Source organism: Sander lucioperca, chromosome 18, assembly GCF_008315115.2.
Source record: "Sander lucioperca isolate FBNREF2018 chromosome 18, SLUC_FBN_1.2, whole genome shotgun sequence".
NCBI lineage: Eukaryota > Metazoa > Chordata > Actinopteri > Perciformes > Percidae > Sander > Sander lucioperca.
The window spans coordinates 21,775,413-21,798,480 of record NC_050190.1 but is presented as its reverse complement, the minus strand read 5'-3'; the positions used below and the strand labels follow the sequence as shown (position 1 = coordinate 21,798,480).

The 23,068-nt window shown below is 41.0% G+C and overlaps 2 protein-coding genes across 4 annotated transcripts in view; one reads left to right on the top strand and one right to left on the bottom strand.

Annotated features, from left to right (window-relative positions):
- zgc:110158 (uncharacterized protein LOC553590 homolog) overlaps positions 1-15,550 on the top strand; it is a 45,367-nt gene extending 29,817 nt beyond the window's left edge. Inside the window, exons 5-18 of one of the 3 annotated variants that reach the window (XM_031310071.2) lie at positions 2,425-2,514; positions 4,906-4,989; positions 6,168-6,227; positions 6,362-6,428; positions 7,349-7,413; positions 7,909-7,970; positions 8,155-8,200; positions 9,108-9,143; positions 9,264-9,315; positions 9,548-9,618; positions 10,013-10,091; positions 10,200-10,228; positions 10,358-10,459; positions 12,747-15,550. In XM_031310071.2, coding sequence (XP_031165931.1) covers positions 2,425-2,514; positions 4,906-4,989; positions 6,168-6,227; positions 6,362-6,428; positions 7,349-7,413; positions 7,909-7,970; positions 8,155-8,200; positions 9,108-9,143; positions 9,264-9,315; positions 9,548-9,618; positions 10,013-10,091; positions 10,200-10,228; positions 10,358-10,459; positions 12,747-12,917 — 1,014 coding nt within the window. In that variant the 3' untranslated portion in view covers positions 12,918-15,550. Of the gene's footprint in view, positions 1-2,424; positions 2,515-4,905; positions 4,990-6,167; positions 6,228-6,361; positions 6,429-7,348; positions 7,414-7,908; positions 7,971-8,154; positions 8,201-9,107; positions 9,144-9,263; positions 9,319-9,547; positions 9,619-10,012; positions 10,092-10,199; positions 10,229-10,357; positions 10,460-12,477 lie in introns of all 3 variants that reach the window. The other 2 variants (XM_031310070.2, XM_031310073.2) reach the window with 2 other exon arrangements.
- A 165-nt stretch (positions 15,551-15,715) lies between these two features.
- LOC116057659 lies at positions 15,716-21,591 on the bottom strand. Its single transcript, XM_031310220.2, has 5 exons — positions 21,379-21,591; positions 20,523-20,705; positions 19,999-20,215; positions 16,960-17,570; positions 15,716-16,178 (listed from the first exon to the last, which is right to left on the bottom strand). Exons 1-5 carry the CDS (start codon positions 21,589-21,591, stop codon positions 15,927-15,929), a joined length of 1,476 nt encoding a protein of 491 aa, XP_031166080.1. The 3' UTR covers positions 15,716-15,926.
- Between the last annotated feature and the right edge of the window lie 1,477 nt (positions 21,592-23,068).

The following is a 23,068-nucleotide window of genomic DNA, read 5'->3' as shown; positions in this document are numbered from 1 at the left end:
TCCTGTAGCCTGTGGTTCTCCCCTGTCTGCCTCTCTGTACTGAAGCGCTGCACTTTATGAGCCTGTAATGCAACTCTTTATGTGTCCGTGTGTGTGTGTGTGTGTGTGTGTTTGCGCGTTCATGTGCTTGCGTGCATTTGTGTTTGTTCCGGCGTGCTTATGTAAGCACTCTGAACACGCATCTCCATCTATGTGTGTTGACAAGAATACAGTTATATCATATTTAACTCCCAGGCTGAATCATTCACCCCTTTTTTCTCTATCCTAGATTTTAGTTTTCCATATTGTTTGGCTGATATGAAGGAGATTGAAAACCATAGTATTGTTGTTAGATGTGGTAACATGATTGGTAATAGTTGCTCTCATCAGGTTTAAGTGTAGTTTTTTGCTTTTAAACATATTTTGCTCTCCAGACTTAAAACTAGGGCTGTCCTGATGAAGTTTTTTTGGCCCTGATCCTGAGACAAGTCCGTACCGAGTCTAATCCAATACTTCTATTAACCTAAATGTTTTTTAAATATGTATCCGACACGTTGAAATAAAAGCAAGAGCCTTCCAAATTCCACCCACCTTATTTTTGACAAGCTAAATCCAAACACTGGTTAAAGCCCTGATTTAAAAAAAAAAATAAAAAATAAATAAACTATAAAGTCAATCTTCTTAAATTGTTGATGCAAGCCTAACTAGAAGAATGTGACTCTTGATTTTGATCACGTTAGAGGGAAAAGGTAGGATTTGTGGAAACTTCAGAAAAACTTTATTTTAGCCGATGCCGATCTATTATAACAGCCATATACAATTCCTACAATCCTTAAGATCGGCTCAGGACATCCCTACTTCAATCAGCATCTAATTCTCCTTAATTTCAGAATGTGCATACACTTTGACTGAATAGTAATGTTGTTTGATCTAATAACTGTATTGTGTATTATGAATTCAAAGTTGAATCTATTTTAAACATGTCAGATGTATAGTTTTAAGTCATAATATAGTCATTTTGATTTCTCTACTTTGAAAATGTTTTCAGTTATCGCCAAGCAGAAGTGAAGAAAAGAAACAAGAGCTCCGAACAGGAGCCCCCTATATATTACCCCTATATAGTTGAGAAACACTACAAACTGAACTTATTTGCTGATGACTTGTTACTATATTTTTAAGTAGTGTAAATCCTTTGATCATATGCAACATTTAAACAATGATCATTTTAGATATGTGTATATAGATTAAATGTGTTAAAATGTAATCATACCAGAAATAAATATGCATATTGTCTCTTTATTGAGAGAATTTTTCAGGAGAGGAAGACATGCAGTTACTTACATATTACATTGTTACATTTATTGTTGATAAGTAATATACAAAATACCTTAACAACATACCTTAAAAAATGTACATTATAAGCTCACAAAAGCAGTAGAAAATAATGTTTGTATGTTGAAACTAAGCTAAATACATTTTGGATTATTTCAAAGTGAAACTAACCTAAATAAAATGAACCATAATTACCCTGACAGTCAAAAAAAATGAACATTAGTAAACATTTGTTTGATATAATATAGAAATTGTGCGTGTGAAATGAGACACAAAGATAACGCTGTAGTGTGTTTTTAAAAACAAATCAAAACGTCCTTTTTCCTTTTGTAATACAGTACACCACCACCTACAGCCTCCAAAATGACATAAGTCTGTTGTTTTGTTTGCATTTGATGCACTCGGCTGTACCTTTTTTATAAACTGGCAAAACCAGTTAATATGATGTTTCCACAGTCCATGCCAAGGTGCCACTGTTAGATTAATTTGCATACAACAAAACGTTATATAAGTTATGTGGAAACGTGACATCTGAGAGGTTCTACTTCTGCTCTTTGTTAAATAACCAAATAATCAAACAGATTGTAGAACAGTCGTTTTTATATGAGATGGATCCTAATATTTACTACATATAATCATATGAATCATTGCATACCTTGTAGATGAATAGGTTTTGACTTCAAGCAACAGCTCATGTTGGTCAGTAATGCAATACCCCTCAATACATAGTAGTGTGTATGATGGCATAGATCTCTTTACATCTTTGTGTCACTGAAACCTTATGAATGTTGGTGAGATTTCTCCTCAAAACGTTTGTCTTCACTTCTACCCTAGATCACAGGAAGAGATGAGCTTCTCTTCTCCTCTCTAATGCAGAGATGAGGGAACAGTTTAAAGGTGTCAATAGAAGACACTTTTCTGAATTAACCATTAAACTTTAGATAAGAGAAGGGGGTGTGGGGGGGTTGTTCTGATTGCAGGTGAAGACACTGCCCCCTTTAGTAATTTGGTGGCCAATGCATCGTGTACATAAATATTACTGTACAGCAGTTGGAGACAGACACACACTTAACACAAAACACCACATTTAATCAGCGAGTTTGTGTGTTTCAGAGCGCAGCGGCAGCGCCCAGCCCCGTGATGGGCAACATGCCCCCGAATGACGCCATGCCAGGTGGTCCCATGCCCCCAGGCTTCTTCCAGGTATGACTTACCCTTTCTTGTCACTGTCATGTTTACTCCTCAATCACCTCCAATAACACACATCTCTGTCGCTCTACCATTTATCCACCTGACTCTCCAGAAACAAACTGTGTAAAGTTAAGGCAATATTTGCATATTCTTTGAATTCCTTCTCCAGCACTATGAGTTGGAATATTGTACATCAAAGTACAGGATATTTCTTTAATTCATTCATGTTTTTAAAAAAGTTTGTCCTGTAAAAACCGCTCTTTCTTCCCCAAAGCTATGCAGGGCATTTCAGACTTTTTTTTTTTAAACATACCCAAACATTTCAAAACCTACAGTTTAGCTGGAAAAATTTGATACATGGTCTTCAAGTTTAGATTTTGATCATCTCAAGTATCAATATCGGCCTCAAAAATCCAGTATCAGGCGGGGTCGATTAATTAAGTCCTCGGCACTAAAATCAATAATCGAGTTTGATCAGATGACACCACGATTCCAACTCTCTATTCCCACATTTTTTGAAACATTGTTTATTCCACTCTCGATATTTACACCCACCAGAGTCTCTGATGCTCACACCGTTCATTCGTCTGTGGCTCGCTCTCGCTGGGCTGATGTTTGACCGATTCGTGATTCAACCATCCCGTATTCATCCACTCTCCACTCCTTCCATCTCCGTCTCTTGTCTCTGACCTGTCTCACCTCTGTGAAGGGAAAGGTTTTAGTGTGGGAGATGGCTGTCTGAATAGAATGAGACACACACCCATACATATATACTAATGCATACAGGCCTACGTGCACACATTTACAAACAAACACACACACATCCTCCGTGAGGTAGAGGTGTGATGGACAGCACTGGCATTTGGCAGGAGGCACAATAAGGTGGTGGAGAAGAGTCAGAGAGAAAAAGCGAGTGACACGATGGAGAGAGGGAAGGATAGAGGGAGATAAAGAAGGGTGAGAAGAAGAAGAGAGGGAAATGTGAAAGATCAGTGCCACCAGGATTGTAGCCCAGTGTTTGTTTCTGTGGCTACCTACCACTCCATTGTTTGCTTGCTGAGAGCAAGGCAATGTGCTGAGAGGATGGTGGTGGTGGTGACGGGGGATTAGTGAGAGTACGACTGTGAATAAGCAAGTGAAGGGTGGGGAGGAGAGAGAGGGTGAGGAGAGACGCAAGTGCTATTTATAACTGTGTGTGTGTGTGTGTGTGTGTGTGTGTGTGTGTGTGTCCTTATTGTAACGGAAAGGTTTGGTTGTTGGCTGCAAATATGGTTCATGCTCATAGTTGGGGCAGGGTATCATTTAAAATCTTTTCGATATTTCTGTTACAAAACCGAGTTACAGACCTAAACAGTACCTTTTTTTTTTAAATACTCAGAACTACTTAGAAATATAAACATGTTGTTCTTTTCATTTAACAAAGATGTTGCATGCTCAAATGTTTAATGCTGTTGAAACACAAGCAGCTGTACAGGAAGTTGTTCTGAATTTAAAAAAAAAAAATAAAAAAAAAAGTCTAAAGTCTAAAAGTGGCTGTTTAAATCAAAATTGGTCTGATCAAACTGAGAGTGAAAAAGATTTTTGCTGCAATGGCTATTTGCATGATCAATTAATGTCACCATGACCACTTACCAGAGCCCAAGGCGATGTCTTCAAATGTTCCGATCAAAAGTAAAACAAGTAAAATAAAATAAAAAGCAATGAAGAGATGAAAGCGCTGACCGTGATAAGAGCGGAAATAAGACTGTTGCATAATGAGTTATTTATTAGGGGTCGTTAACCCCTTGTCTTTGGGTGAAAAGTCAGCAATATCACAGCAGTGTGTCAAAGACCCTCGGGGGTTGCTTTTGTTGATACATTGTCATACTGAAGTAGGCTCACAATAAGTAGCAAAAAAACAACTAACTTGTTTTTGTCAGTATTGTCTTTGTGGTTTGAAGTTGCCACTAGTGGCTGTTCTGCTGCTTCCTGTCCTGTTGCAGTGAGCCTTTGGCAACACTGCCCCCATGTGGTTGAGAGGAAACCTGCACGTAGTCCTCTGACCTGAGGGCCCCAAGAATCATCTCTTTCATTGAGCCCCACATGTTGAAGCAATCCAGTGAAACAATTATGCTCGATACCGATTTTCTGTTTGCTTGTTTGGACTCAAAGGCAAATTAAAACTGTTTTCTTGTTGGGCTTTGACTTTTAATTCTGTGTTTTTTGTTAAGGAGTACATTATCTAACTGAGAGCTTTAGCCATCTTGTTGCTCCTCTTCTTTCTCCTCAACCTGAAGACTCCTCGCTGAATCCCCACCCCCCTCTCGTCCTCTTCTTTCTTATGATTTTGATCGGGTAATTCCTCCAGGTGTAAAGCCCACTTTTGGGCCCTCCCCTATCTGATATCGCTCTTCTTTCTTAAAGGGACCACCCGGCTCTCAGCAGTCCCCCCACGCACAGCCCCCCCCACACAACCCCAGCAACCCCATGATGGGACCCCATGGCCAGGTAAGACGCAAACTCTTTCTCTCAAACACCCCTCTCTCTTTCATTCTCTCTAAATCCCCCCCTCGCCCACACACAAGCTCTTTTTCTTTCCATTCACTACTCGCACAATTTCTTCTTCCTCTCCTAACCTCGAGCCCCGTTAGTTTTAGTTTTGTTCTGGCTAACTCCTCGTAGATATCGGCCCCTCCGGTCCCCCTCAGCTCCTTTTTTAATGAAAGCCAAGCATCCAAAGGCACCAGGGCCCGCTCCTCTCCAAGGCCCAGAACCGGCTGTCCCTGTGTGGGATGAATAATTCACTCCTTGCCCCACCCCCGGAGCAGCTTGTGGGGGGTTGCACACTTATCTGCTCTTCCACTCTTAACACACATGCACAAACGCGCACAGCATACTCCCCTCCGGTCTGCTTACTTGTTCTTGCACATGAATAAAACAGGGGACAGGCACTATGGAAGCGTCACATAAACACATGGGTACACATTGGTACCCCCACTTTCCACAGATGTAGAGAGAGTTTTTAGTTACTCGATCTTCCAACCAGATAAGAGCGTATTCAAAATATTCAGCCATAATAAACTTTCATTCTCAGTCAGCGTGGGTTTCAACACTTGTCCAGAACAGTAGCTACCGATGCCACTGTGAAGGTAAAGCTAGCCTTTGCCCATTAACTGCGGCAGCCCGGCTCTTCATTCTTGTGGTTTCTGGTTTCTTTCTTGTGTGCGAGAGTGTGGACATGCTTCCTCTAAGGCTTTTGGACGGTTTTGTTGGCCTGAGGTGTCTCTTAACTATACCGGCAGACCACAGGCCGAATCATCTTACACCACAGTGAGAGCAGGCAGGCTGTGCAGGGAGCTGTGTGAGCGCTGTCTTTGCACACACACACACACACACACACACACACACATTGACCTGCACACACACAAACCCATGCTTCGAGTGTTTGGATTGTTAAAAATCCTAAAACACTGACTCGCTTATGTTTCTAGGCGGATGTGTTGATGATCGTTCAGCGTCATCCTCCATTCTCCAACCACACTGTGTCCATCTGTGTGTCCTCAGTGCTACGCCTGTTTGAGTGCTGTTGGATTTATCAATAATGAAAATGTTGTTTTTCTCTGTGTCCCTCTTTTCCAACCCTCAACCCCCCTTTGTTCCCCTCTTTCCTCCATTTCTCACCGCAGCCCTTCATGTCACCACGGTATCCAGGTGGGCCGCGTCCTGCACTCCGAATGCCAAATCAGGTAGCAGTTTTTTTAGTCTCCTTTCTGTTGATTTTTTTTTATTTTTTTTTTCAGTCAGAAGTCAGAATATCTCTGTTGCCAATGTAATTGTAAGTCAGTATTTTAATCAGTTTCCATGTCTGGTCATTCCTCAGCCTCCGGGGGGAATCCCTGGATCTCAGCCTCTCCTGCCAAACAGTTTGGACCCGACAAGACCGCAAGGTAAGGATGGGAACGTTGTCATAGTCGAAATTCTGAGAAGGGGTTCCATATTATGAAATGTGTTCATTTTGTATAGTAGATGTGGCCTATGATAGATTATGACTCTACTATGGCTGTAACTTGTGATTATTTTTATTATTGATTAATCCTGAGTAATTCTGCAACTATACAATTACTCTTTCATTCCATAAGATGTCAGAAAATAACGGGTAACAGCAGGTCTTGAAAAGCATTCATTCCAGTTTCCTTCAAAACAGACAGTACTGACCATAATTTGATTATAAATATGAATGCACTTGGCAAATCATTCTAGGCCTCATTCCTACTGGGTTTTAAATGTACATGTATATATTTTTCATACTTTAGGTGATTTGTGACTGACTGTGAAACGGCTATTAATTTGCATTCTCTGCGATATTAAAAATGTCTTAAAGTCTTAGATTTAACTTGGTCAACCCTAACTAGTGGTAAAGTGTCAACAATTTAGCTTTTTAAACCCAAGGATTCAGTTTGTAATAATAAAAGATAAAGAAAAGATGCAAATCCTCATTGTACAAATATTTGGCATTTTTGTTTGACACATTATATAAACATATAATCACAGTTGATACCAGCCAAAACATTTTTGTTATCTTTTCAGATTTTTGTAGAAATTCAGTGCTTCCCCCCCCCCGTGTGGATTGAGTACTTGTGGGTGTGTCTGGCTCATTGAGGGGTCCATGGTGATTTTTAGCCGCAGATTACAGCTTCAGGGGACAGCGGGTTACAACTAATGGGATTAGGATGAAGACATTGTCTGTGGCACGTCTTCATTCCTGATTTCAAGAGACGAGCCATATGTGGATTTACACCAGCACTAGTGTGTTATGTGATGATGTGCGTCACAGTCAGTGTGTGACTCTGTGGGTGTGTTCTTGCAGGACATCCTAACATGGGTGGACCTATGAGAATGAACCCTCCTCGAGGAATAGCCATGGGCCCACAGGTATGATGACACACACACACACACACACACACACACACACACACACACACACACACACACACAGACACACACAAATGTATTATTGCATGTCAATTAGACTCTAGAAGATTAGACCCTTTGAGGTATCAGGAGGTCTGTTGCTGTTATTGTTAAGAGTTCTATTAATGTAACTTAACTCTTATCACATTGACACTTAGATATATTCTTATAAAATATGTATTACTGTCTCTATAGGTGTGGTTGCTATTAAAAGCTGAAATTGTATCTTTTCTTTGAATAGTTTCTTCCGTATACTCATCTGAACAGTCCAGGCTTGTTTGTTGTTTGTTTGAAGTTGTCACAGCTGCTCTGTCCAGTAATATATGTGTGATACTAGAACATGTAGCACAAAAGGCCAAATCCAAAACGACCAACAAAAACAGGAATATTGTTGAGAATCAATAATGACTTATTGTTAAATGTTCTTACAATGTTTATTAATGATTTGTCTTACAGAATTATGGAGGTATGAGGCCTCCTCCCAACTCCATGGGCGGTCCCATGCCAGGAATGAACATGTAAGTTAAAACATCTCATACAGCTAGTAAAAATGATGACTCTTTGTCTCAATGCAGGTTAATAAAAGGTCTTCAAGTTATTTATGTTGCCTTTTCTCTTCACACCATTTTTCATCTTTTCCCTGTTTGTCATTGTCTCTCTTGCCTTTATTCTTCTCTTCCTTCTTTCATTGTTTTGCCTCAGGGGTCCCGGAGGAAGAGGGCCTTGGCCAGGACCTAATGCCAACTCTGTGAGTCAGAAAGCCTTGCCCTTTCCACATGTCCACATCAAGGTGTTGGGCAAAGAAAGAGGAAATAACTTTCAGTGCCCTGCAATCCTGTACAACAGCCCAGCAAAATACAAATGTTACCCTTATGACTTTCACCTATGGTTCAGCAGCGTGTTGATTTTGCTCTGTAAAGTGTGATTTATGCTTCTGCGTTAAATCTACACTGTGGCTCCGTACATAGGTACGTGGAGACACGGACCCTACGCCGGACCGTACGCCGTAGCCTGACGTGCACCTCTCGAAAAATGTAACTACACGTCTCCATGAACAATATGAAATCAAGCAGATGGTTGACTTCCTGCTACAGATTTCCCACCTTGGTCAGAAAGCACAGAGGAGACACTTTGTTTCTCTCACCATGACTCTAGAGTCGGTACTCGCCGTCACTCTTATCACTCACTCTACCACACACTCCCCACACACACATGCCGGGCTAAGAGATCGACGCACACACCAACGCGCAAGTATAAACTTCAGGCCACTTACGTAGGCTGCGGCGAAAGCTCTGCGTGGAGCCTCCACAGAACCATAAATTACACTTAATTTGTTGTGTCCATCAGTCAGTTTAATCGAAGGATACTTTTAACCACTGTTCCTCTTTTCCTAGGCAGTTTCCCTGGAGGACATTTAAAGGCATAGTTAGGTGACAACAGTACAAACTGTGGCCTCAAAAACCTATACTATAGAGTTGAAACATGTCCTTGCTGCAGTCTGAACATTTATAAGCTTTACAAAAATAATGTGTATTGCGGATCTGTTGTATTACATTGTAAAGTATTCCTCTTATTTTGTCCACCCTGTATAGATTCACATTCAGTATCGTCTGACCCTCAGATCTGATTATCTGTTTCCTCTCTCCCCCCTGCAGATAGCCTACTCCTCCTCATCTCCAGGAAACTATGTGGTGAGTTCAAATCAGTCCAAAACCAGCGCAGCTCTCCTAGATACAGTTAGAATTGAATTGTACTGATACTTCATGTTCTTATGAGTGCCATTTTAACCTCTATCACTGATTGTTCCCCAGGGTCCTCCAGGCGGAGGAGGTCCACCTGGAACTCCCATCATGCCCAGCCCAGGTGGTGCGTCAACCTAACTATGTCCCCAGCACTAACACTTGTGTCAGAAATAGATGTCCCGCCTCATTTTTTCCTCACTAAACAAGCATGAATGTGTCCCCTCGCCAACCAAGCACCATCAGTGTTTCTATTTTTCTTTTCAGTCTTTCATTTTCAGTCAACACATTAGTAATAATGATTAACATCATCCCTCTATCATGTAACTGAAGTTTTTTTTTTTTTTTTTTCTCAGATTCGACTAACTCCAGTGAAAACATCTATACAATGATGAATCCTATCGGACCGGGAGGCAACAGACCCAATGTGAGTCTCACACATGATTTAAGTTAACAAAAAGCTCTGTAATGTTGTTTGAAAGGTTTAACTTTCCAGGCTTGTAACAGTTTTAGACAGTGCAGATTGATTTTTTTGGTTAGAATTGTGGATGTTGCAATAATTAAAATGACACAACCTTGCCGCCAAAAATGAATCCAGCTCAAATGGGGTTTATAACCACATCACTGGGCACCAGTACAATTCCGCATTAGAGAAACATAACGCTGCCACACTGAGCTCAATAAGAATCGACTGGCAATGAACCAGGAAGAATACATTTCATAATCTCTACTCCACCCTGAGCTGGAAAGACCACATAGGTCAAACATGAAAACTAAATCTTGCAGTGATTTATAAGGCTTGCTCTACATCTTTTCACCAGTTCCCTATGGGACCTGGGCCTGACGGGCCAATGGGAGCTATGGGAGCCATGGAGCCGCACCACATGAACGGATCACTAGGTGGGTTTAAACACAGTGTTGCTTTACAAATCCCTGACAGCTGATATACTGATACTGATATACTGATTTACCTTGAAAAATAATCAAACTGTTGTTTCACTTCCTCAGGGTCTGGGGATATGGACGGGTTGCCAAAGGTGAGTAAAATTCACATTTTCAATAACCTTCTCCTGTTTCCTTCGAATCTTTACTTTCTACACTTAAAGGATGCTATTTATAAGATGCAGTCTCAACGCAGTCTTCCCCCCCCCCCTCTTTTCCTCCAGAGCTCCCCTAATAACATGGGGGGCATGAACAACCCTCCTGGAACGCCGAGAGATGACGGCGAAATGGGCGGGAACTTCTTGAACCCATTCCAAAGCGAAAGTGTGAGTAGAGCGAGTGAATGACATCTCACAACCCTTAACAGTTATCCTTGACTTCATGACAAACCAGTGCAAGAATGCAAGCAGAGGGTTCGCCTGATTTTTTTATAATATTGATCTCAGACTATTGATAATGTTCTGGGAAAGTTTGTGTCTTGTCCCTTTTTTTTTTTTTAGCTATATTGATTAGTCTAACACTCATATTATTTGAGCAGAGAGGCCCTGCTTTGTTTGTCAGTAGTTAAAGTGATGCTTATAAGAAGCGCCATTAGTTAAAAAAGAAGTGTTTGAAGTAGACGTCTTCACTGATCCAAAAATGTTGTACCCGATTCGTCACCAACATGTGGACAACATACCCAAACCCAACACGGTAAAAATAAAAAAGGTGACCGAGCGAGAGAGACAATCAGAACCCATCCAACTAGACCCGTAAATAAGAAGGCCTGATCCAGAATGCGGTTTGAACAGGCCCAAATAGAGAGAGACCAGCAATTACTGAGCACCCACAGTCAGAAACAACACTGCCCTACAAAACAAAAAGGCAGTTAACTGCATTTTTGGTCAAAAATGAGTTATTATCATTTTCATGACATTCAAGGCATCCTTTGTTATGTGACAAAACATCTTATCTCAAATGTGTGTCGTTTGTACAGTAACTGCAAAATAGGGGTAAAATATCAAATTAAATATGAGGATGTACAAAGAATAAGCTAATATAAAGTAACAAAAACAGCCACATGTCCAATAATCTACCTACAACTACTTAGCTGGATGACAGGATAACTTTAAAGTCATTTTTCTCAGTTCTGCACTCTGCGTAGTTACTGCCTTTTTGCTTTGTAGGGCAGAACAGCTATACGTGCCATTTTTCCTGCAACAAAAAGGTTTATTGATATGACGCACCACATGATCAGAGCTGATCGCAAGTCCACTCAGATCTAATTGGGTATTACACATACTGCCACACACAAAAGGGAGACATATGGCAACACAGCAGCAACCTGCCGAACCCAAATGGACCAAATCTAATTTTGACCAGTTTCAACTCGATATCTGGGTCACGTCTCTGTTAAAAGAAACCAAGCAGACCTGTCAAGACCTCTACTTTTAAGTGCTGCACTCTTGCTTAAAGTCTTTATACTCCATTACTTGGGACACAGCACTATACATTTTAAATGCAAAACATGCTAAGCTGTTTCTGAAGCTCACAACTGCATGTTCATTATACAAAATAATAATAAAATAGGGCTATAAAGAATATCTGATGTTCTGCTTGCATTGTAGCCACATACTAATCACTTAGAAAGTCATTGTATACCCTCTGTATCAGTGATCAGTTGGTGGTGACAAATGTCTAGTCTGTTTCATTTATTTGTTGTATCTAAAGATCACATTTTTTCAGCTTTAAGAACAAAGTAGTTGCTAAAGTTTTCTGTGCATTGTGTAAGATTGTGACGGTCTCTTACCCTCAGCCTGGAGAGAGCCACGGGGTGCACAGGCTGGAATTATAGTTGAGCTCTAATACCCGGATTCAACCGATCAGCAGTAGGACTGGGACTCATTAGACATATTTCAAAATAAGAGCCATCATTAATGCATTTTAATACAACACCAAAGTGATACTTTTTCTAATTCTTACTTTGAGGAGCATTCTGTATGTTTGGAAATAAACTCAATTCCCACTAAAGGTTAAACAAATATAAACCGCTGTACACAATCGTCATATAATTAAAAGTAAATCTCTGGTTAAAGAATAGGTAAACGAGGCTATGAGTTTCTGATGCTCTGTGTTATTTACAAATTCTGTCTACTAAAAAAGGTATTGAGATTCAATATCCAGCTCTAATCTAAGCAGTATTGATTACCTGAATCAGGTGTACTTGAGCCCAGCTGGAACCTTTTAGTCTGTGCCTCCTCCAGCTTTGCAGGGCTGGTTGTGAGCGCCCTCTGGTGTTTACATGTTGTCAGTGACATATCCACTCATCTGTGCCCTCCTCCCCCTTCCCTCTCTCTCTTTTCAGTATTCACCCAACATGACGATGAGTGTGTGATTTTATTTTTTTTCTCCTTTTTTTTTGTATTTTTCTTTATTCCCCCCCCCCCTTTTTTTTTTTGTACCCCCGCACCTGATTTTTTATTTTTGTTTTTCTTCAATTCAATCCTTACTTCACCTCGGATTGGACACCTCCCCTCCTCACACACATCCTCTGCCCCCCACCCACATTGGATCCGCTATTCCCCCCTCCCCGTCCAATTTACTTTCTCACTTGGGAACTCTATGGCCACGCAGCCTTCTGGGACAGCCCTTGAGCATGCTGGAACTCTAATTAAGACGGGCCCTCCTGGAGCATGCAAGATGGCCGCCGGTCTGAATAGGAAGCAGTCACAGAGCAACAGGAAGAGCCTCCTCTCTGACTCCGGCCCCCGCCTCCCTGGCTTCCTGTCAGGTTCTAGACAATGAGCGAGGGAAGGAGGACAAACGGAGAGAAAGAGGAAGAGAGGAGACTGGATAACACACCCTCCCGTGAGGACACAGTGTCAGGTCTTTAAGCAGCTGCCTGGAAGCTTCTCAACCGCGACTTTGGACATTTAGTTTAGTTGGTGTTCCTCCACGATTCAGTTGAGGGTTAGATCGTTGCTCTCTGTGTGTACATTTTTAACAGAGGTGGTGTGATGATCAGTGAACCCCCCCCACCCCCCACCCGCCCCCATTTCTTTGTGTATGTATTGTATCATTGCTATTTTTATTATTGTAATATTGTTATTAATGATATTGGTATGCTCATTTTAAGATTAGGTTCTAATTTCTGTTGTTTCTAAGGGCACATTATTATGATGAAGACAGCACATGTGCACACAAATCAGACATTATTTGCTGTGTAGCATGTGGCTAAATGTGAGCACACTGCCCCTGCAGGTAAGATGTTATCCATCACGGTACTGATTGGCCCTTTTTTTTCTTCTTTTTTTTTTTTTTTTTTTTTTTTGAGTTTCAGCAGCCATCTAAATTTTGTAACTGCTTGTTCAATAATCCAAACCAGAAGAAGAAGCAGCTCCTGTTTTAGTAGCTTCCATGCAGTGAAATGCACAGCTCTATTTATTTATGTACTTTAAATTTGTCTTATGAATCATTGTTACTTTTTATTTTTATTTTTTTATTTTTTTTTTGTGTGTGTTATCCCTGGTTTTTTGTTCATTGCAGAACTAGTAGCAACTGTGTAAATATGCACATCCAGTCATCAGCGTCTCCTCATCTCCGTCTGACATCATTAGACCCCTCCTCTTTCCGAGCCCTGAAGGTGCCGACGTCCCCCACTCAGGCTGCTTCCACTAACGCTGCCCACTTAGGTCACTGTTCACTCCAACATGTGCGTAGGCTGTGGTATCGTCTCTGCTGAACTGCGGTGAACACTTAGATTGTTTTTGTTTGCAGATGAGTCCTCAACACACTGTGATGTATGTCTGTGCTTCATGGAATTTTTGCTTTTCCCACACCAGTCAGTTTAGCTTGCAGACATGTTGTCACACATGCAGTGCTCCCTCTGAAAGGACTTCTGGCTCTCTGCTCATTGGATCCTTGGCATTTTTTATGTCGGAGCAAAGCCGAAAGAGGAAAGGCGTTGCTCTGTTTGACTGTAACGGGTGGCCTCCCCTCCCTTTGCTCATCTTGAAGAAAAAGACCTCCGTCCTTTTCCAGCGGGCCAGCATCGACACACAGCCACACACACCACCCTTCTCTGATTGTTTTTTTTTTTTTTTTTGTACAACTCTCTCCATCTTTTGATTTCAATTTTTTTGTAAATACTGTAAAATGCATTTTGATATCATTGACATGTTTTGATATTTTCAAATCACAACAACAGTTGATCAGAAACATGCTGATTCGGGGCAACTGTGTGTTTGTTCAGAGATGGTGTTTCTTTGATGATGAGAAACAGAAACTGGAGCTGCTATAGACTATTATGCTATTTCACCTCATCACAGACAGACGTGGCGCTTTACTGAGCATCAGAGCTGTAGCGTCAAGGGGTCTAAGAGGACAATTTTGTAGTGAGTGTGTTTGAACGCCTATTAGCTAACTCACTGTCACACGCATTTCCTTAACAAATCCTTAAATTAAACATGATTCTTGTCCAGAAGCCTCCTATGTTCTTGGAAAATTTGAAGCAAGGTGGTCAAAAAGCCACAAAACGGGCAAATTTTTTCACTGTGTTTCACAAGGAAGTTGCAAGAACAGAGCAAAAGAGGCCAGTTTTTCATAATAAAACTTGTCCCTTCCGCGTCTTCCTCCGATACACTGCATTAAACTACCCTCTTGATAGAACTGAAGCCGAAAGAAGGCCACACAGGACACTGGCTCTCAATCTGACACACCAGGGACCAGAGTACAGACTTTACTATGAAGGATTTTTTTTATCTATTTAAAATGGGGCGGGGAGAAATGTTTTGGGAAAGTAAAGAGAGAGAAAAAAAAAATAACGGACAGATTTGTTCCTATTGCTATGAAGAGGTAGAGTGAGTGCGGGAACAGGCGTTTCCTCCCCTGTACTTTGAAAAACGGTTGTATAAAATGCAGTCAAACTTCTCTCTATCTTTCTGTCCTGTAAGTAAAGCTGTCACAACGTTGATCATTTCTGTATTTCTATTGTGCTGATGTATAATACTGTAACATTCAGGGGTAGGGAGGGTTAAGAGAGGAATTTTTGAGGGGAGTAAAGATTTTTCTGTTCAGTTCCTCATTTTTTCCTCTTGATGACAAAGCAGTATTGAATATGAGGCAGTCTGTCCTTGGGGAGTTGCTTTGTATCTCATGTTAGGGTAGTTTCAGATCCTAAATGTCTCGTGTAGTAAAATGAGAGGTTCCTTCTTCGTATGTTTCTTTATATTGTAAAGTTTCTTTAGACAAAAAAATGTTGCTTATTGGAGAAAAAAAAGGTGGGAAAAATGCATTGATAATAAATGTAATTTTTTTTTTTTTTTTTTTTTGGTTTTGTTTTAATTTTCATCAAGTTGTCAGTCGTTTTTGCCTGTGTCCCCCTTGTTGTAGATACATATTAAAAACAAATAAAATGACTTCACTCCTTTTGCCATGAACATGCACTTCTTTCACTGGACTTATACAGTTATGATTTGCCTCTACACAATGTTTAATTTCCCAGTTTTTCTGTGGCCTAACTGATGTCTTGTGATGAGGATAATAAAATGCATTCCTCATTACATTTCACACACTTTAAAGTCCACACAGGGACAAACTTTTTTTTATTTTATGTTTTTATATTTTACGGTTTCATTTTGCACTTTTGTTACAAAACTGCAACTATAATCTCAGTGATTTGGGGATCTTTAAAATGATTTGTTCAGACGTGAGGCTTTGTGGGTAGAGTTTGTCCACTCCAGCTCCATGTTCAGGCTGCTGCTTGAACTTATCACTTTCTCATGTCAGAGAAGCACACTATGGAGGGATGAAGACCTAAATGGTTCCTCCTCTTCCTCCCATCTGCTTAAGCTGTACCGAGTGGCGACGCTGTGGCCTCCTGCTCCTCTCGCTGCAGCAGGACGCAGGAGGAGCAACCAGTGACGTTAGAGAGGAGGCGGGCGGCAGCCGAGGGAGTAACAGCGCTCTTACAGATGCTCTGGAGGAAGAGGAGGGTGGAGAGGAGCTTGGTGGGTGAGGCAGAAACACCATGCTTCTGCTTTTGGAAGTGGAAGCCTGGGATGGAACCTGGAGCAGTGGTGGAAGAAGTATTCAGATCCTTTACTCAAGTAAAAGTACTAATACCACACTGTAAAAAAAAATGCTCTGTTACAAGTCAAAGTCCTGCATTGAAAATGTTACGTAAGTAAAGTATGTAGGCTAAGTATCATCAGGAAAATGTAAAGTATTACAAGTAAAAGTACTCAATGCAGTAAAAATCCTCACATTTTAGAAACAGGAAACGATTGAAACAGTTCAGTCATTCAACTAAGTGTTTAATGGTCCAATCATTTCAGCTGGACTTGTAGGCCGTTATATTGTTGGGTAATTTATAATAAAACGTATTTTATAAACTACATATGCTAGTAAAAAGTAAAAAGTTCAACATTTCTCTCTGAGATGTAGTCATAGATGTCATTTATGGACATTTTTCAAAGTTTTTGTTCCTTTTTATGGTTTTTGTTGCATTTTCAATGTTTTTGTCACTTTTTCCATCATATCTGCATTTCAACATTTTCGTTTTCTTTTTTCAAGAGAAAAAGTACAAAAAATTCGACGTTTTTGTCGCCTTTTTGTTTTTGTTTTCCAAGATTTTTTTCTCTCATTACTTATTCGAGGTTTTTGTCGCTTTTGTTAACGCACAATCCCAAACCAACAATGTTGAACCCAAAGTTACACCCTTGGATGTAGTGGAGTAGAAGTAGAAAGTAGCATGAAAAGAAAAGACTCAAGTAAAGTACAATTACCTCAAATTTGTACTTAAGTACAGTACTTGAGTAAATGTACTTAGTTACATTCCACCACTGACCTGGAGGTGGGAGTCTGATTGGTGGACCAAGGGCGGGAGGTGAAGCAGAGGAGGAACGACCGTGACGGAGGGGAGGGTGTTCCTGCGGAGTTGGGAGTGAGGAGACAAACAGGCAGGGAGCTTATCAACACAGCTTTTCAGGGTCATGTTGTCTGATGTTGAACCTCCAAGCGTCAAACACCTCTTAGGTAACAGTCTGCTGGCAGTTGTCTGAGATGGGCTCATCTCTGTGAGGGAGAGGACCGACTGAGAAAGTCTTGGAAGAAAATCCTCACAGCAGCTGTTGTAATTCTCTCCTCCACATCTGTTATCCCTCCTTTGAACCACACTCTCCTTCCTCTCTTCCATCCCGGACTGATGAAAATGTGGCTCCTTATCTCCCCTCCCTCCTCTCTCTCTCCTTGAATCCTCTCTGTCCCCCTCCTCCCACAGGCTCCTCTCCCTCATGCCCTCCTCGTAAGCCCGGTTCAGACAGGCCAGGTTGTGAATGGCAAGCCATGGTTCCGATAACATTCTCTGTCTGGGCGGTGGAGTGCTACTCTGGCTCAATGGACTCAGCTCACAGGAGGGATGTCTGCTGCTGCTGCTGCTGCTGCTGCTTCCTCTTTTGCCTGATAGAAGTGAATAAGACAAAGACAATGAGTGAAAATATGGAAGTGGTTGAGAAGAACTGTGTCCCCTTTTTCATTTGGCATATCTGTCCATACTCTTCCTGACGGTTCTTCCATTTTCCCCCAGTTGTTTGGGAGAGTTTTTCCTTATCTATTTTCCTGCTCCTAATTTTGGGCTATATAAACATAATTGGCTTGATTCTGATTATTCTTCAAAGCAGGTTTTGGTTACTGTGGCCTATACAGTATAGTGTGTACAGTATGTGTTCACACTGGGACTACTAGACTACTGTCTAAAAAGTAATCCTAAAACAGTCATTATTTCTAAAAAACAAAAAAGGCACAGATTTATGAGTGTGTTGTTGATGTACACCATTCTCCCACAATGCAATGCACAAAGGAAATGGAGGAGCTATGGATGATGGTAAAGCAGCTAGGCCGACAGGAAGACCTGTTCTCTTTTTAGTTTAATTTGGCTAAAGCCTTTATCTTGCACAAGTTATGCATAATTTCCTCTTAGTATAAGACAGTAAAGTACGTTAATTTCTTGTAACTGCAAAAAAAACATTAACATTAAACATTATTATAGAGTTTATGCTGTAGGCTATACAATCACTAGTTTGTGGTATGTAGTTAAGACACAGCTGCCACACTAGCTGCTTAGGCACAGGTTTATTTTAGGTTAAATGCTAACATTCTCTCAGTGACAATGCTAACATGCTTGTCGCTGCCCGATCCATACTGGAAATGTTATTCCACTTACTTTCTTGGCAAGACCTGCCATGTGTAGCATTCAAGTGCTAGGATTGGCCAGACATCCGTGCTTTACGCGACGTTCTGGAACCCGTTTTTTTCAGGTTCACTGCCCTGACCAGTGGGCTATCCCAATCAAGTGGGAATCATGATAATGTGTGGAATTAGTGGAATCCCAATTTGTTTTACGCATAAACGAAGATGGTGGAGGTTAGGCACTGAGCTTGAATAGGTAGGGTCAGGATAGCCCATTGGTCAGGGGTTAGGACCTGAACAAATCGGGTTTCCAGTACGGATTGGGTAGTGACAATGCTGATATTCAGCAGGCATAATGTTTACCATGTTCATCTTACACAAAGCCAGAAATGTTCCCCTCGGCACTGAAACAGTTGTGCTGGAGAAAAGAGTCAGCAGATCATCAAAGTCATGTGGATTTATCCTCCAGGGAATGTGAATGTCTGCACAAACTTTCATGGCCATTTATCTAATGGTTGTTGAGATATTTCAGTCTGAAACAAAGTGCCATCCATTAGCCTGACTTAAAACACATTCATATACATTTGTTGAGCACAGCTTGTTAAGTTAATCTTCTTATATAACCAGATGTTTTCCTCGTCCGTCACTTCATCCTCACATCTGTCCTCTATCGCCCTAATCTAACTTTATTTAAAGCCACTCTTCTTAGTTTCTACTGTATGAATTAATTGTCAGTTCCTCTGTGGCAGAAGAAATGTTGCATCTTTCATAGTAATGCACCACCAGAGTTAGCTTCACCTGACCCTGACAACACATTTTCATCTTGTCTCCTAAGGAATGAGCACTCACCTAATGATTTCAACCACAAGAAATTGGGTCTAATCTGTCTAGACTTATCTTTGGTAAACATTGCTCTTCATCTAAGAGGGGCACAGTGTCTGCATACGGAGTACTGTTGATGGTACTGAAAGTGGTACTGGAAGACTTGTTTGCATGTTTGTATCTCTGCACTTTAAGGACTTTCTCATCTTTGTTCATGTTCATCTATGTTGTGAGATTTTTGCGGTTTTGCATGTTTTAGTCTATTTACTAGAAATTACACATCCTACTGATGGTTTTAGACTTCAAGGTTTATAGTATTTATTCTTTTCTCACCTTCTGGGTAGCTAGGGTTTGAATTCATTTAAGTACAGGGTGGCATTTAACTAATTTTAACTTAATTAAAAGAAATGGGTAATCGATCAACCACAGAGAACATCATGTCTGCTTCCATTTGTGTTGTAATGTGTACTCTTAGTGGAATTTACCATGCAACGAGAATGTGACTTGCACACAAATAAATGTGGACATAGCTTTCATTGTGATCAATTACAAGTTTCAAACCCCTGCAGGGTTATGTGAAGTGTACTGGAACTGAACTAAGCCATGCAAAATAGTAGCATGTTCCTTAAGTTTTTTTTTTTTTTAAGATTATTTTTTGGGGCATTTTCGGCCTTTATTTTTGACAGGACAGATGAAGACTTGAAAGGGGAGAGAGAGGGGGAATGACATGCAGCAAAGGGCCACAGGTCGGAGTTGAACCCGCGGCCGCTGCATCGAGGAGTAAACCTCTACACATGGGCGCCTGCTCTACCAACTGAGCTATCTGGGCGCCCGCATGTTCCTTAAGTTTGCAGATTAAACAATCAGCATTACTCACTAGTTCCTCTGAAGTTGAAGATGTTTTCTCCCTCGGATGAGTTGGGTGAGCCCGTCTTGAGGATGATGTCAGACGGGGACATGCAGGACACCGGCGAGGTGTCAGGAGATGGAGGAACATTCAGGTAACGCCTAGTCACCGGGCTTCCATTCCCACCCATCTCCGTGGCAATGATGATGATGTCACGACCCCTGGCCCGGCAGGCATCCATCAACACCTGAAGAACACAGTGCTGCTGAGCTATTGATTGGATTTGGGGTTTGATGGTGCCCAGTACTGAAGTTTTTTTGGAGTGTTATTAAGTACCTACACATTTGAACAGTTTACAAGATAATCATTTAAAAGGATTCAGTGTTTCCTCCTTATCTGTAGGGAGGACAAGCTTTTGAAACACCACGTGGCACTAAAACCTTCCACTGAAAAAGTTGAAAAATTGAGGTACTTCTATACCTTAATTGAGTATTTCCATTTTATGCCACTTTATACTTTAGATACATCTTTATACGTCATGATAAATAGGATACCTTTAATGTCGGCTGGTGCTGTGCATTGATGGCGTACACCAGTGCTGAGGCTCCGGAGTAGTCCTCCATGCTGGGGTCGGCTCCTGCAGCCAGCAGGGTGGACGCCACCTGAGCTCCTGCTCGCTCCATACAGGCGTACATCAGAGCGCTGCGTCCAGCCCGGTCCTGTGCATTTGGATATGCCTGATTGGTACAGAGGAGGACAGACACATAGCAGATGACAACTCAAGACGTTTGTATACCATGAAGTCTTAAGAATGGCCCAGTGTGAATTAGGTGTTTGTCAGTTTTGCTTGTTATGAAATCAAAAGCTAAACTTCATTAAAATGACTTATGAGGGTGGCCAGATAGCTCAGTTGGTAGCGGGCACCCATATATAGAGCTTTGCTGCACACAAAATAAAGGCTGAAAATATCCAAAATATAATCTTAAAAAAAGACTTATGATAACACTTTAATCTCACATCCTAATAAGATCTGATTTGGCATTGTTACTTGTGTGTTCTGGCTCTCGAGTGAAAACTTTTTAAGACACTTTAATGCACAAGCCTCCATGTAATTAATAATTATTTTTGCCTCAGAGTACACTGTGTTGTGTTCTACAGTGCCAAAAACTTCAGGAACATTTTGGTAGGTGGATGGAGGACACAAGCAGAGCTGGAAACAATAGGAACTTCTTTACTATGCATTGAAAGTCCTGTATACCTCTCTTACTGCAGGTACACATTTATTATGCATTAGTAATACATCTAAATCAATATACTGTTATACTTCTTGGAAAACCTGCATGTTGCAGATTGCATTTAAGCACATGCATTCTGAGTTGAAATGGGAAATATTACTCACTGCAGACTGACCTTGTTTTGGAGCAGGTAGGTGAGGAGTTTCACCGTCTCAGGCCCAGCAGGCTCCCCTCTCAGAGCCTTACAGGCAGCCAGGAGAGGGGTCTCTCCTCTCGGGTTGCGCCCGTTGACCTGAGCCCCACCCTCCACCAGCAGGCGGACCAGACGAAGCTTACAGGAGGCTGCTGCACTGATGAGGGGGCTGGAGTCCAACAGGGGGTCCCCCATGGCCTGGTGGGTAAAGGAAAGTCAGACTATATTTTCACAAACAAAGATTCACTATGTTACAATATTCAAATTTCAACAGTAAAACACCTTTACTGCCAACCCTGGACATCTTTTACCTGTTATATTTACTGGAAATCTAGTCCAAATGGCAATGCTAATAATATTCTCCTGATAATATTATTTTATCAGTGTTTGAAAATTTAAACAAAGTAAAATACACTTAAGAAAGCATATGTTCAAATGCATTAAGTTTAAGTTGTCCTTATCTATCTGTTTTCTTGTTCAAACATGCACTACAAATGTTTATTACATAAAAAAACAGGACAAGCTGGACACAGTTTATTGTGAACCTCAATTCAAGTTATTTTAAATGATGGATACAACTTACTGTAAAAGCTGCTTATGTTATTGCAAATGCTTACAATATGGACATGTACACAACATACGGCATACGACATACAGTATCCACAAGGTAATACATGCATACACATCCACAGTATAATAGTGGAACATTTAACTCACCTTAACGCTCCCTTTTCAGTGCTTATTTACCTGTTCCCCTTCAACAAACAGGGAGAAAGCAGTTATCCTGAGTTTATTCCGTTGGTGCTATTATTTCATCTTATCCTTAAAGGTTTACAGTGGCTCTTAGATGACGCGTCCTCATGTCGCTGGCCTGCAGCAAACTGCAGAACATAAAGTGAGAGGATACTAGCTTTCATCTTCTCCCTCTTTCTCTGTGTCCCTCTGTAACTCCTCTGTCCTGATGTGTCCCCTCCGTACCTGCTGGGTTGAAGGGGAAGTTCGGTCACACAGTGAGTGTTCAAAGTTATAAATGGTTTTGAGCCCAGAATGTCACCTGTTGCAGACACTGCACTACAAAGACCCAGAGGCCCTTTGATATGTGAGCTTTGAACAGTCCTCACCTGCCTTGTGACCACCGTCTGCGTTTAAACATTGGCAGAGAGAGACAGATGAGACACACGCTGAATTTCAAATGCACAGACACACGTGCATCAGGTGATTTGTATCTAAAAAAAAATGGATGTCTTTTGTGTTTCTCACTTTTCATGTATTTTGTTCTCTGTGAAGCACTAAGCAACTGCTCTATTAAATACATAAATCTTAAATGATTTTCTGACTCTGGGCAACGCTTCAGCAAACCCTCAAATACCAGATGTGCAACTACGTCAAACAGCAATTAGTTGGAGCTAACATAATTAGCAGCGTGCAAAAGCAACAGGAAAGCATATTAATCTAATTTCCCCTACATCATTAACATGCAAACATGTCATGAATGGGCATGATACATGACGATGCAAAATGTGAAATTGACTTTTTTTTGAAAGATTGCATTTCACTTGGCTTTTTTTGTATAGGACAGAATAAACAGGGTAAGAGAATCAGTAAAGTCACAGTGCAATGCAAGATATGAATTAATAGTCCCAAATTTCATTCAATAAAAAGCAGGGACAAA